The sequence below is a fragment of the Peromyscus eremicus genome, chromosome 18, assembly GCF_949786415.1.
Source record: "Peromyscus eremicus chromosome 18, PerEre_H2_v1, whole genome shotgun sequence".
Lineage (NCBI taxonomy): Eukaryota > Metazoa > Chordata > Mammalia > Rodentia > Cricetidae > Peromyscus > Peromyscus eremicus.
In genome coordinates this window covers 32523111-32538448 of record NC_081434.1, presented here as the reverse complement: position 1 = coordinate 32538448, position 15338 = coordinate 32523111, and the positions used below count along the sequence as shown (strand labels likewise).

Sequence of the window (15338 nt, the reverse complement as noted above, 5' to 3'; positions counted from 1 at the left end):
CCCCATCCAGGGCTAAGGACAGACCCCCCACCCCCCGACCAGGACCAGCAGATTTTCTCAAGGCGTTATCAGTGCTCTCCTGTCCCGCAGCTGCCAGGAAGACAGACCAGCTTGCCGACTTTCCTGTAAGACTCCCGTCCCTGCTGTCTGGGAAGTCCCCAACGCTAACACACTGCTCTCTTGGATATTCTGCATGGATTGTCTTGCTTGCTCGGCCTGTCCAGGGCAGTGTGGTTATCTGCAAGCGGAAGCTCGGATGCAGGGCGGCCTCTTCTGTTGGTGCCCATCCTAGGGAGGAGGCTGCCCTGTGTTCAGAGCTGCTGGGAGCCAGCAACTTGCCCTGTGCCGGGCCTGCTCTACCAACATGGTTACAGTTGCCTTCCCTCCTGCAGAACTCAGGTTCTTAGGACTAGAAACAGATTAAAATGGCTTTTCTCAGCTTCCCAAGAATTACATAGCAACAACTCAATCATATCTCTGTGACAGCATGTCTAAGAGAAGGAAAAAGCAATGCTTCATAAAGCTTAGTGAGAACAAAAGGTTAACACTATTGTATTGGTTACCTGAAGTAAAATTTGCTATCTTCTTAAAGACTTTTATAGTGGATCCATTTGATATCTGAAAGCAGAGATTAAAAAAAATATATGAGTTTTCAGATGTAATGGATTTCTCAACTTCAACTCAGGAATTAGACAGATCTTATGCTCTCTCACTTATTAAATATTTATCAAGAGCTGCTACATCCTGGGTACCGTGTGCAGGCTAGGGTTAGCCGGGTCACCAGCAGGACACTGTCCTCACAGGGCTCATGGTCCTGTAACAGCAGCACACAGGCAGCAAGGTACACTGAGGTCAGCACCTGTGACCTACATGGGATGGGAGCTGCTTCTGGGAGAGGGGAAGAGTAAGCCATCTTGAGCCAGTCCCCTGCCTTACAGGTCAGCAGAGGCCTGAGTGACTCTCCTGCCCCCCCCCACTCCCCAGGTTTCTCATTATCAATGGGATGCTTGTATACCCTCCAAATATATATGCTGAAACCTCTTAATATGGTGGCATGAGAGCCGGGCGGTGGTGGCGCACGCCTTTAATCCCAGCACTCGGGAGGCAGAGCCAGGCGGATCTCTGTGAGTTCAAGGCCAGCCTGGGCTACCATGTGAGTTCCAGGAAAGGCACAAAGCTACACAGAGAAACCCTGTCTCGAAAAACAAAAACAAACAAACAAACAAAAAAAAATATGGTGGCATGAGGAGGTGGGGCCCTTAGGAAGCAATTACATCATAGAGAGAAGCCCTCAGAAATTGAATTAATGTCCTGCCCACCCCCCCTCCCCACTACCCCAGCAGCGCATAAGGGCACAGTGAGATGACAGCTCTCTGAATCAGGAAGAGGCTTTGACTGCCAGCTCTGTGTCTAGTGGAGCATGACCTGGGCGTCTCTGCGCCCGAGCTGTGAGAAATAAGTCCTTGTCTGAGTCCCCATGTTGATACATTCTGTCACAGCATCGGAACTGGCTCAGACAGTAGAGGGAAAGAAGAAAAGTTGAGACAGGTTTCCTCGGACTGGCATCTACAGCTTTAGCCAACGACAGAACATCTGTATGTCCAGGTCTGTACTCAACAGTACAAGTCCTCCTGGTTCACAGTAAGTTAGAAAACCACTGTAAAGGCACAAACGGTTGCTGCACGCTGCGGGGTGAATCTCACAGTCCGTGGGGCCAGAGAGTCCGACACAAAAACAATACTACGGGGTTTGACTGTTCTCACAGTCCAAACTGTGGTATCAGACATTAGAGAAGAAGGTGGGTCTGGTGATCAGGATGGACCAGAAGGGGCTTCTGGGCCTTGATCTGTGCCAGATACAGGGTGTGCTCACCAGGTGCCCCCCTTCTAATGTGCTTAGGATTGTTCTCTTCCAGATAATTAGAGAAGTGCACGTGCTTTCAACAAAATCCTCCAAATGTAAGGGTAACACACGGGGAGTGCTCAGCATACACTGCTGTGTTAGTTAGGATTTCCGTTTCTGTGATGGAACACCATGACCAATAGCAACTTGGGAAGGAAAGGGCTTACTTTGCGTACGATTCCATATCACAGTTTATCATCCAGGGAACCTGAGGCAAGAACTGAAGATACCCTGGAGGAGTGCTGCTTACTGACTTGCTCAGACTGCTTTCTTGTATCATCCCGGACCACCAGTCTAGGGCTGGCACCACTCACAGTGGGCTGGGCCCTTCCACATAAATCATCAATCAAGAAACTGCCCTATAAGCCAGCCATGGTGGCACATGCCTCTAATCCCAGCACTCTGGAGGCCAGCCTGGTCTACGTGGTGAGTTCTAAGACAGCTAGACCCTGTCTCAGAAAAAAAAAAAAAAAAAAGGAAGGAAGAAAGAAAGAAATGCCTACAGACTTGCCTACAGGCCCTACTGGTGGGAAGTATTTTCTCAGTTGAGGTTCACTCTTCCAAAACGGCTCTAGCTGGTGTCCAGCTGACATAAAACTAGCCAGCACAACTATTATTACACGTGTAACTATGGTCGATCCTATAAATAGGATTTTGTGTAAACGGACCGCACCTCCACCTACATTGTAGTGTGAAACATTCCGAGGTCCTGAGAGCTGCCGCCCATCCGGTCCTAGGCAGTTGTCTCCTGTCCTCACAGAGGCAGCCCCCTCTCTGCCTTCTTCCACTGGCTAGTTTTACCTGTTCTTAAGATCCAGACAACTGGATTCATACAATAGACACGTGAATGTTTGATTTTTTTATGGATTTTTTAAAAGAAAGATTTATTTATTTATTACGTATACAGTGTTCTGCCTGCATGTATCCCTTCACACCAGAAGAGGGCACCAGATCTCATTACAGATGGTTGTGAGCCACCATGTGGGTGCTGGGAATTGAACTCAAAGCCTCTGGAAGAGCAGCCAGTGCTCTTAACCTCTGAGCCCTCTCTCCAGCCCAATGTTTGGTATTTTTTAATGTGTGCCTTTTAGGGTCGCTGTAAGGTCTGTGATGTTGACTTACTATACACTGTGCCTGTCTGTAGTACATCCCTTTTCCTAACTGTGTAATAGCCCATTATATGAATGTACTACAGAAACAGCCATACGGTAAGGGAAATGTTAATACATGCAACGGTGCAGATTAACTTTACAGCTATGCCAACTGAAACAAGCCAGTTACAAGATCCCATGTGTGATCTCATTTATATAAAATGCCCAGAACAGGCAAATTTATATAGATAGCTAGTGGTCTTTGTAAATAGGAATTATAGAGAAGACTGACTAGTGGTGAGTATCTCTTAAAGGTGATGAAATAGTCTAAAATCAGATTGGATGGCACACAGCTATGAACAGACCTAAAACTAGTGAGTCCCACGTTTTAAATAGGTGAATTTTGTTGGTTTGGGTTTTTTGCTTTGCTTTGCTTTGTTTTTTTGCCTGGTGTTGGAGACTGAACCCAGAGCTTTGTGCTTGCCAGGCAAGTATTCCATCACCAAGCTACATTCCTCACTCTAAATATATGAGGAACATAAACTATATATAACTCAGAATAGTTCTGTCAAAAAAAAAAAAGTCTCAGGTTTTAAATGTATAGGTCAGTAGATAAATCATGCAGTCATGCTAATGCCGTGTCTCTGTGTGGCCTCCTCTAGAGATGAAGTCCAGGACTCTCACTTTAAGGCCTTTTGGAACCAAGGATCTCTGGGCCAAATGGCCCTTCAGGGCATTTCTCTCATACCAGGTGGCTTGCTCCTTGGAAAAGACCAGTGCAGAAGCTACCTTCAGACAGAAGAGGACACAGATGCAGAGGGCAAGTAAGGGTTAAGAATGTGTGGTTCTGAAGGAGGGGCTGGTGGAAAGGAAGCAAGTCAGGGACAAGCCCCACCTCTCCCCAGCTGTGTCCTGAAGAGCAACTGTCACTTTGAATCCAATCGGCTAAGTGACTTTCCTCTCCACTGTAAAGCCCTCACAAATTTGGACCTGGCCTTCCCTGGTTTGGAAAAAAAGGAGACACTTAGAATTGCTCTTTGGCTTGTTGCACATTGGTTATCGAAATGTACAGGCCTCCCTGCTAAGCACCACAGGGTAAACACAATCTCCTTCGGGTGACACCCACAGAGGAAGAGTCAGTTCTCCAGAGGCCCCAGACACAGCTGTCCAGCCAGTTGTGTCCAGCCAGCCGCTCAGTTTAGGCTAGAGGCCTCCCACTGCTGGTGTTCAGGACATCTTGTGGGAAGAGGGGGATCTGGGCAGAGCTAGCGAGACCAGCAGGCTCAAAGCAACTCCAAGCGTTAACTCTTCCTGAGCTCTTGGGCTGCTGTTATTACCAAGCACCTTCTTTCTCTCGAGCCTTTCATTGCCTTCTGACTGATTTTTCACTTCTCCTCCATATTTGATGCAATTAAAACAAATGCCCCATGTAGGCATCCCCACAGCAATACTCAGACACCACGCTTCTAAGAATGTCTGAACATAGTTACAAAATTCCGCCCCCCCCCCCCAACCAAGAGCTGGATGTACTGATTTTAAGCCAATAAATATCCTTTTATAAAAGGAAGCTGGTGATTCATTCTGGGTAATTGTCAAAGAATGAATCCCAAATGGATCCTGTTGAGTGTTGAGCCAATACTCTGCTACTGTCAGACGCTTTGTTTTGCCAGACCGAGCACCCTTCCTCTATAATCACAAACACCACGGATGGGCCTTCTCATAAGGAACGCTGCCAAGAGTTCAAATGTCTTTGCAAGAGCTGGCAACTCGTGGCTCCTGGCACTGTGCGCAGGCATCAAGATAGTGTAGACGCAGCTTGTACCGAGGAGATTTTACTCCGAAATTATCTTCCAAGAGCTGGTGTAAAAGCATTTTATTAGTGGATGAGTTGGATGTGTGTGAGCATATTTCTGACTTTCACAGCTGCTCTAGGGCTGGACCATTCCAACCCCATGTGATGCTTCAACACTGTTACAAGGACAGAAAACTCATTTGCAGATGTTGGGGGGAAGCAGGTTTCTACTTCCTCTTCTCAAGCTAGCTGCTGCCACGTTCAGGCAACAAACGCCCGTTTGAAAAGTGCCATGGAACCCAAAGGGTTAAAAACACGTTGGCTGTTTGTTCTGTCCTAGGAGCTCTGCTTCCCACAGAGTACCACACCCCTTCTCTTGTCCTCCTGTGAGGCAAGGAGCATCTTCTGGGCCCTGACTTTAGGGATGAAAACCAAATGAAATCAAGGGAAGATTAATGCCACCAGATAGATCTGCAGTAGGAACATGTCTCCAGCCCAGGGCAGAATAGGTGTGCATGACAATTTCAGATGAAATCCTCCCCAGACTTAGAGTGTTCCACGATGCCCTGTGACATGGCTCCCCCTTCCCCAGTGATGCCAGCCTGAGCTAGAATGAGACTTGTCATCAGCATTAGAAGTCGTGGCCACACAGGGATGAAATGGACACATGTCAACAACTGAAAGCCATGCCTGGAATGTAGTAAACTATTGGAATACTTGCCTAGCACGCATGAAGTCCTGAGTTTGATCCCAGTACACAGGAGAAGCAGGGGGATTAAGAGGTCAACTCGTACATAGGGAGTTGGAAGCCAGTTTGGGCTACATGAGACCTTGTCTCAAAACAAAAACTAATAAAAACTCCTAAAATAAATCTGTGCATAAATGTGAGATATCTTGGTGGCTTCTTGCCAAGATATCATAGGTTTAGTTTATCCCCTATAAGACAACAAAAGGAGATCAAAGGGATACAAATTGGAAAGGAAGAAGTCAGACTTTCACTATTTGCAGATATGATAGTATACATAAGTGAAAAGTCAGAGAAACATCACCCTTTACAATAGCCACAAATAATATAAAATACCTTGGGATAACACTAACTAAACAAGTGAAGGACCTGTTTGATAAGAACTTTAAAGAAAGAAATTGAAGATATCAAAAAATGGAAGGATCTCCCATGCTCATGGATAGATAAGATTAACATAGTAAAAATGGCAATCTTACCAAAAGCAATCTACAGATTCAATGCAATCCTTATCAAAATCCCAACACAATTCTTCACAGACTTGGAAAGAAAAATACTCAACTTCATATGGAAAAACAAAAGACCCAGAATAGCTAAAAGAATCCTATATAATAAAGCAACCTCTGGAGGCATCAACATTCCTGACCTCAAGCTCTACTATAGTGCTATAGTAATAAAAATAGCTTGGTACTGGTATAAAAACCGACATACAGACCAATGGAATCGAATTGAAGAACCTGACATTAATCCACGCACATATGAACACCTGATTTTTGACAAAGAAGCCAAAACTATACAATGGAAAAAAGATCTTCAACAAATGGTGCTGGCATAACTGGATGTCAATATGTAAAAGATATAACCTGAGTGAGGTAACCCAAACCCAGAAGGACAAACATGGTATGTACTCACTCATAAGTGGATACTAGATATAAAGCAAAGAACAATCAGACTGCAACCCACAGAACCAGGGAGGCTACATATATAGCAGGGGGGACCCTAGGGTGACTGTGGCTTACAATAAGTCTTGGTTTTACTCAGTTACTGGGCAAGCCTCAATGAAACATTTCACTATTAGGGTAAGAATTTATACTGTATCAAGCTGATAATAGAAAAATAAATACATAAATACATATATAAAAATGAAAAATAAAAAACAACGGCCTCTTTGTTGGCTACATAAACCAACATCTAAAGGCGCCTTTCCAGGTAGTTCAGTCTTTTTATTTAAGAGCAGAGATGAAGCTTGACCACAAGGACCACTGATCTTACCTAACAGCTCATCCGAAACATCTCTGAGAGCTATAAATGTCCTCCCGATGGCTAATTTGGGGTCACCCGTGACCACTTCTGCACTAGCACACAGTGTTCTCTCTCTCTTCTCCCTCCTCAAAACAAGATGCGTGATCTGTAGAGAAAACGTCCTGCCCCACAAAACACCTGTCTTGTAGCCTCTGTGCTACCTCATGGCAGGGTGTGACAAGGTGGCCCAGCAGAAGGTCACAGTGGGGTGCCGAAGAGAGAGAGAGAGAGAGAGAGAGAGAGAGAGAGAGAGAGAGAGAGAGAGAGAGAGAGAGAGAGAGAGGAAGCCTAGATTGCAAGCATGCCTCCTCAGGCTACCCTGATTCTACCAGTAGGATCCCCTTCATAGCAAACACCCTGAGCCACAGCCAGTTAGGGGAGTGTCTGTGAGGGTTTAATTATAGAGAAAGACGCTGCTGGTATCATGTGTTTGTAAAGACGTTGGCTCACATAACCCCTTCTCTGCACAAGATGGAATGACATGGGAGCAGAAATTTGCTGTCCTCTGTGCGCATCTCATGGGAATGGAGATAATCCTTCTGGTCTAAAAGCATCGGGCTATGGTGAGCATTCATGGAGCCGGCACTGTGGACAAGGCTGGGTGCCGACTGCCACTGTGGCTGCCACAGAAGGCCGTTGTCACCAATGCTGGGAGTTGGATTGGAAACCGTTCAGTAGGTTGACAGAGCAGCATCATCAGCTTGGGGCTCTGGGGACAGCATCCAACCCTACATTCTGTACACAGTGACCCCTCTAGTACCCCCAGAGCAGATGTCCAGCAGAGATCTGCTACACCCCATCGCTCCGCTCACAAAATGAAGTGAAGGAAGCTGGGCCTCGTACTCCAGCAGCAAAGACTCTGTTTAGACAGGAGGAGGGACTGGCCGTCACTGACGATTAACTTTAAAGCCTAACTAATTTGGACTAATTGGGGGAGGTAAGTCTGAATCACTTAGAACTCTGAATTAGACCCTATTTTTAAATGAAATATAGTTTTGTTTTGTTTTTTTCCCCTTTCAGGCACATACAGTGACTCAAACTAGGGTGCTTTAGTAAATGAATAAGAGTGATAATTAGCATCTTGTCTCTTTGGAGGGAAAAGCAAGTACTTGAACATGGTTTTCTTTAACGAAAGGGCACAAGCAGACGTCAGCCCAGCCCTCCCCAATTATCCCAAATTCCAAATCTGTAGAGGCTCTATTAAAATCAAGTGCAGAGTCAGGGCAGCTGAAGGTAGGGTACATGCTTTCCTTCAGCTCGGTCCTTAGGAACCCAGGCTTCGGGACTGGTCCAGGTCTACTTAGGGAGCACGGGCTGACCTCCCTGGGTTCCTCCTCAGTCCTTAGGAACCCAGGCTTCGGGACAGGTCCAGGTCTACTTAGGGAGCATGGCCGGCTGACCTCCCTGGGTTCCTCCTCAGTCCTTAGGAACCCAGGCTTCGGGACTGGTCCAGGTCTACTTAGGGAGCACGGGCTGACCTCCCTGGGTTCCTCCTCAGTCCTTAGGAACCCAGGCTTCAGGACTGGTCCAGGTCTACTTAGGGAGCACGGGCTGACCTCCCTGGGTTCCTCCTCAGTCCTTAGGAACCCAGGCTTCGGGACTGGTCCAGGTCTACTTAGGGAGCACGGGCTGACCTCCCTGGGTTCCTCCTCAGTCCTTAGGAACCCAGGCTTCGGGACTGGTCCAGGTCTACTTAGGGAGCATGGCCGGCTGACCTCCCTGGGTTCCTCCTCCAAGCTCTCTGCATTTATTTGCCTGGTGGCTTATCTTTTTAAACATAAGCAGAATCCGTTAAGCCCTCGTGTCCTAGCCTTGTCATTTATTACCCCCAGGCAGCAACACTGGGCTATGAGGCCAATAAATCATCAGGACAGGAAGTGACTACAGGCCGGATTAATTTCATTATCATCCTTAAGCAGATAGGTGTCTAGTACGCCGATGTCTGCAGGAAGAGTGATGTTCTAGCTCTCCTGACAGGCCGCCTGGGCCTTGCCGACAGCTGTATGCTGTTTTCTCTGCTGGAATGACCTGTCCTGCCTGTCCTTATTGAGGGTAATAATAAGTGGCCACCCCCTCTCCTCAGGGTCCACTCAGTGCCATATGGTTGTGGAGAAGGTAAAACAGAGAGAGGACAGAGGAGGTTCATTGGAGCAAGGCCACAACTCTAGCCAAGAGCACTAAGAAGAGGCACAGCAACACCTGGACCCTTTGGGACACCAGACCAACTTGCCTCACAGACCCAGGGAGAGGAGATGGTTTAAAGCCCAGAATGCATAGTGATGCACAGTAGGACCCCTCAGAGACTTTATACCCACGAGCCTCCTACCCACTTACATCCCTTGGGAGCTGGCCATTGCCACCCAGAAACCCATACTGAGAAAATTCTGGGAACTTTTACCAAAACCCCCAAGCAAAGAATGCTAGGTTTGGGTCAGGAAACCTGAACTGTAGGGGACTTACATGGGTGTAGGGCATGAGGCTCTGTGAAGTCTCCTCTAGAAATAGCCATAGGGCCCCACGGGTAAGACAAAATGCAGGGGCAGGATGCTTCCTGCTCCCGACTGTTCAGACACCTGCTCAGGAATGGTCTCGAGTGCAAGCTAAGGGTGAAGCCTGGCAAAGTCCAAAGTCCATCTTGGTGCTTTTTGAACCATTAAGTAGTTGCTCTCCTTCTGCCTTCTTTCCGAAAAAGCACCTCCCCTCCTGAGTGCCAGCCTGGACCCCCACTATTTCCATCCAGAGTGCCAGCCTGGACCCCCACTATTTCCATCCAGAGTGCCGGCCTGGACCCCCACTATTTCCACCCAGAGTGTCGGCCTGGACCCCCACTATTTCCATCCAGAGTGCCGGCCTGGACCCCCACTATTTCCATCCTGAAGGACTGCAGAGCCCACTGTGACCATTCACATTATCCCCATCTCTAGGGACACTGCTCTTCTGGAACTCTCCCACACTTCCAATGCGTCTCCCTATTTCCTGTCCATCACAATCAGTTTCTGAAACACAACTTTAGGCCCTCTGATGGCCCCCCTTGTCCTTGAGATAAGATGTAAACTAGGCAGATGAACAAGACCTGAGGGACCGCGGTTGCCCTTCCAGCTCCCCCCCACTTCTCTGGCTAAGTCTCCGGCTCAGTGAACCATCTATAACGTAGGTTAGCAATGGTTCCTGCCTCACAGGGCTGCTGAAGCGATGGGACTAGCCAAAATTTAGTGAATGGCCGAGTCAGCCTGGGACCCAGAACGTTCTCACTAGCACAGTTCCTCCTCAGGTTCTGGCCAGTCTGAAAGCCTTCCTGTCCAACATACCTGCTGTCTTTTTCCCACAGGTGGTGCTGACAACGGATCCCAGCCCCATCCTTCAGTCTCAGCTCAACTAGGGCTTCCATAGGAAGCCTCCTTTGATTCTCCAAGCTACAGCACTATCGTATCATAAAGTGTTACCTTTCCCTCGCTCCTGGGGGCTGCAGCCCCAGTTCTTAGCACATAACAGACACTCAACAAAGATCTGGACCATCCGTTCAAGGCCGCTGAATGAATCCCAGTGTCTGTTTTCAGGAACTTTCCCTGCGTCCTGTCTGGTCACACATAGGCTTCTCTGGCACTTGGGATTTGCACGCATGATACCTCACTCACAGCTTCCCTAAGAACGCACTGCACAAGGCCAGACGGTCTTGCCATGGCAACGTTTCTGACCTAAATGGCAAGATGGCGAATCGGACAGTCTTGTGAGGAAGGGGACATGTGATGGGGACACCACTAGAGAGTGTAATGTGTGAGCTCTTCCGAATGAGCAGAGAAGACTGCCCTAGAAACAAGCAACCTGCAAACCATTCAGACATAGGGAGTCTTGGTCTTGTTTTTTTAATGGGCTTACCTAGTACTAGAGTTATCCAATCCAATTAGGACTGTGGGTAAAGAAAGAGTTGGTGAGGCTGTCTCAGTCTTACCTCATAGTGGCCAATGGTGTTTAGCTTGGTTATTCCATCTTCAAGAATCACAGAGGAACTGTCAATGTCCAAAAGTTCTTTCTGTCGAGTTCCCACCTGAAGCTCTGAAAAAGGAGGGAAAGGCCTTTGGTTCCCTTCTAAAGTCACAGTTAAGAGGGAAAAAAAAAAGTTGGGTGCTGCCCAGTTACTAAGTAAGCAAGCTTGAATGGGGTGGCAAAGCTTTGTTGGACGGGGTGGAGACAGCCAGCCAGACAAAGAACTCTGGGCTTGCGTTTAGGGTCTAATATTTCAGAGCTGTTCCTGGAACATTATGCTGAGTCAAGTCTGGAAGTAGAGACCCTGAAGACAGAATCACCCATCATCCAAGGGACTAAAATCTTCAAAAAAATAAAAATAAAAATAAACCCTCCAGTATCACCAATATGTGTGCGTGTTCAATCCCAGAGCGCAGTGTGAACTCTCTTCTCCGTGGTCCCTGCAGAGTCACTGTACACTAACACACCAATCCAGCTAGTGCACCATAGTCATGACAGTCAGAAGGGAAGCCACAGCCAAGTGTTGGCTTGGCTTGAATTTTTCAGTGTTTTATGAATTGTTAGGTTAATAGCAACTCGATAGCATCATTTAACTAGTTGGAGGTTGCACAAAAAAATCTGGACTTTGGATTTCTCCTTTTAAAAACCTAGTAATGGGAGCTGGGGAAATGACTCAGTTGGTAAAGGCACTTGCCTCCAAACATGATGATCTGAGTTCTTTTCCCAGGACCCGCATGGTAGATGGCAGGAACCAACTCTCACATGTTGTCTTTATCTCCACAAGCGCAAGTGTGTGTGCGCACACATACACATACACACGATAAATAAAAATGTAATTAAAATTATTTTAAATCTAGCAATGGCCAGATATGGTCAGTAGCTCAGGCCTACAAGCCCAACATTCAGGAGGCTGAGGCAGGAGGATTGTCACAGGTTCAAGGTTAGCCTGGATTCAGTAGTGAGTTCTCGGTCAGCTAGGGCTATACAATGCTGAGACCCTGTCTCTTCTCCCCTGTCACCCCCCAAACCTGGTGACAGTGAGTCTGTAACAACCCACAAGGCAACTTCTGCAGAACCCTAATGGCTCTCTGTCTTAGATGACAAGTCTTTCCAGTTAGGTCAGACTCTGCCATTTCCCATTCCTAGGTGGTGACATTCTGTGTGTATATGCCCGCTGTCCCTCTGGACACGATGCCACCAGCTTCCTCTACCCTTACCTCTCAGCCTCGGGGTTGGGGGAGGGACACCTGGTTGGCACAAACCCAGGAAGGGCCTGCGGGCTCTGCTATGGACTTTTTGGCGGGAAAGATAAGAGCTGCTGGGCCGTTTTCCTGTGGTTAGTAGGCTGGGTGTGCCCATGTCCTTTGTGGTCAGAGCCACACACTTGCAAGATAATGTTCAAGGCAAGTGAGCTGATGGTCGGGGTCAGGCTTCGCTTCCCTAGATGGGGCTGCCCCTTCTGCTTCTCTCTAAGCAAAGGAGCTAAGCCCTCTTGAGGCTGCCAGGTACTCCCGGCCACGCCAGGGAACAAAAACGTTGGTGCTGAGAAGCGCCTAAGCAGTCTGCATTCTCTGAAGCAGGTATTGGAGTTGCTACACATTTGCATGGCCTCCCCCAAATTTCCTAGGCCTGCCTCCAGGCTTTTCTCAATGGTTTCTGCGGGAGGTTTGATTGGTGGGGGAGGATTTTAATTGCCTGCTTAGTGGAGGTCTACAACTGTACACGGAGAGGAGATGAACCTCGTTATGCTGTCTGTCACCGCCGCGATTCTGCTCTTCTTTCCTGTCCCATTATCTGCTCTAAAATCCCACAGCAGTCTCTTGGGAGGGCTGCGCGGAGCTCAACTTTAAAATGTTGATGAACATTTGAGAGAAATGGAGCCCTGTTAGCTTGCTCACACATATGCTCCCCTTTGCAGTATACCAATAGAGCCCGCAAATGAATTCATAGCAGATGCTGCTCCGTGTTGGGGGAGAACGGAGAACACACTTAATGCGGGGTGCGATTAGCAGAGAGGAAGATGACCTTTCCAGCAGGCTGGAGTTAACGCTCTGTGGCTGAGCCACCCACTAATGACACGCTCCGTATCACAACAAACAAATCAAATGCCAACGTGAAGAGCTACACGGACCGAGGGCACCGGGTTTACACCTTCCTGTACTTCTCCATGCAGGGTGATGCCGTGTGGTCCCAGGGTCAGCAAGCACGCTGGTTTACAAATATAGTGTTTTGAAAATGCCGTCTTGGAAGGGTGGTGCTTCCTGGGAAGAATCAAGAAGCACAAAAGAGAGCCAAGAAGTCCTTGGGTCCCCAGACACGCCCTCTGGGAAACACTGAGGCCACATAATTGTCACCCAACAGAAAGAAGGTAGGAGGGTGCATTGCAGGGGTCTGGAAGAAACCTTACCGAGACCAATTTCGTTGAGCTGAAGTCCATATGGAGAACCATTTTTGCTTAGGAATGCTTGGAAAATCTTATCTTTGGCTTGGCCTATGGTGTCGCAGTCAAGAACGTTGACTGCAATATTCCGACAGACATCAGCACTCTCGTTTTCTGGGATTTTTTCAAAGACGACATTTAATGCCTGCAAGAATACGAACAAACAGGATCCGAAGTCTATTAGGGAACTACAGCCTGAAAGGCATTCATAAAAGACACACGGCGAGGCCTACTAATACCTCTGACAGCACATTAGCAAACAGCGTATCACATTATACAACTCTAATCTTTTCTCGATAATCCATCCTTTTCAGGGATAATGGAAAGGAAAACAGAAAGTTAAAACACTCATTATGGAGCAAGCATTGAATAAATATATTGGAGAGGAAAATATATACATGCATAAAAATTCTGCAAAAAAAAAATGGTGATTTCTAATTTCTAAAAAAAAAAAAAAAAAAATCACTTGGAAATATTCCACAGCAAATGAGCGCAGACTGGTGATTATCTTTTTTTTATTAACAGAACCACAGAGTCCCAGAAGTGAAGGTCCAGGTGACAGGAAAGGTTATGAGGTCCCTGTATTGATCACACCAAAGAGGTCACTTTTTAATATGCAGCATTAATTATGGCAGCGCTCATCTCCCCCTCCACTTTCAACATCTGCAGTCAGATGTTTCTGAGTCCTCATTAAAATACCAAGATCCCCACCCTGCACTGTTATTCTTGCATTAATTACATTCCCAGCCATTGCTAAGTTGTGCCAGTTAACATTCTCCTGGTGCAGCAAAGCCTCAAGATCTAACTAATGGGGAAGGAAGTCTTTATGTATGTGAGAAAACGTAGAGCTGGGGAATATTTTGAAAAATAATCTAAAAGCAATTTCAGGTTTACTCTGTCTCAGAACAAATAGATCTGGAAAACAAAGTTTTACCTGCTACAGATCCTTCCGGGGAGGTGGGGGGGTGGAGAATGATTCAGAGGTGAGCAAAGAGGATTTGGTAAGTAGTATAGCATGATTCAGAGTCTTCGGCACCCTTATCAGTGAGCTGGGGATATTTGGGTACAGTGTGAAATGCACAATTTGCTAATTCGTGGAGGCCTGGCTTAATGAGCGAATGTGAAAAGATAAAATCGTGGGTCCAGAAAGAAGTGAAAAACGGTTCTAACTGTGTACAGACTTTAGTGTACAGATTTTAGGTCTGGTTAATTTTGGTGTGTGAGGTTTTTATTTATGTGCAAGTTTTCACAATAAAGTTTATCATAGAAATTTTAAAAAGAAGTGAGAACACAGATAACATGGAGAGTGGGGGTCCTTAGGATTACCAGAAGTGTAGACAGGGATGGGGAGTTAGATCGGAGAGCTTGCCTAGCATGCAGGAGACTCTGAATTCCATCCCCTGAAATGCAAAAAGTAAAATGTGTCTAACGGCACCCCCTTTCCAATATTGTCACAGAGGTCAAGGAGACAGTGTACTCAAGGGGTGCTGCAGGACTAAAGGATGATGGTGGTCATGACGGACAGGTCCATACGATCACCACTGTGGCACTGGATTAGTATACATTCATTCGGAAGTGGAGCCTCGGTCCACACCGGCCAGCGCATGCACAGTGGGTGGTAACTGACTGTGGATGGTAACTGATGATGGATCGAATGGACATTACCCTTAGAATCATGTCTGGTGCTCAGAGCCTGTGGCTCACAGATCCCCACAAGGTCATGTGACATCTGAGACTCTGGCAGGTTCTCAAAGCCATATATACTTTGGCACCTGTGTGTAGTTCTGAGGTCACTCTTGAGGCCTCTGCCCCTGTCACTTACCCAAAGGTCCTCCCACCCAGCACTTTCACCTTGGGAGTTAGGATTTCAGTTCAGGCAGCAGTAAAAAGACAATCTTGTTCTGGGATCCTGCATAGAATTCCGGACCTCATGATCACAGGGTGCTCCGTAAATGCCCTGAGTACTTTTTGGCTAGCCAGGATTCTACACATGTGTGGTCATTTTGGTTTATCATCACGGAAGCTTCAAGAGGCAGTAGTTTCAGTGAAGCTGAATAGAGCTTTCCCAAGGCAAGAGAGTGGGAC

General features: G+C 47.2%; 1 protein-coding gene across 1 annotated transcript in view; it reads right to left on the bottom strand.

The window, feature by feature from the left end:
• The window catches only part of Plxnc1 (plexin C1), a 127411-nt gene that overhangs the window by 10198 nt on the left and 101875 nt on the right, over window positions 1–15338 (bottom strand). Inside the window, exons 22-24 of the mRNA XM_059245806.1 lie at window positions 13221–13398; window positions 10779–10882; window positions 564–618 (exon numbers count right to left, since the gene is read on the bottom strand). Of these exons, the coding sequence (XP_059101789.1) occupies window positions 564–618; window positions 10779–10882; window positions 13221–13398 (337 nt within the window). The remainder of the gene's footprint in view (window positions 1–563; window positions 619–10778; window positions 10883–13220; window positions 13399–15338) is intronic.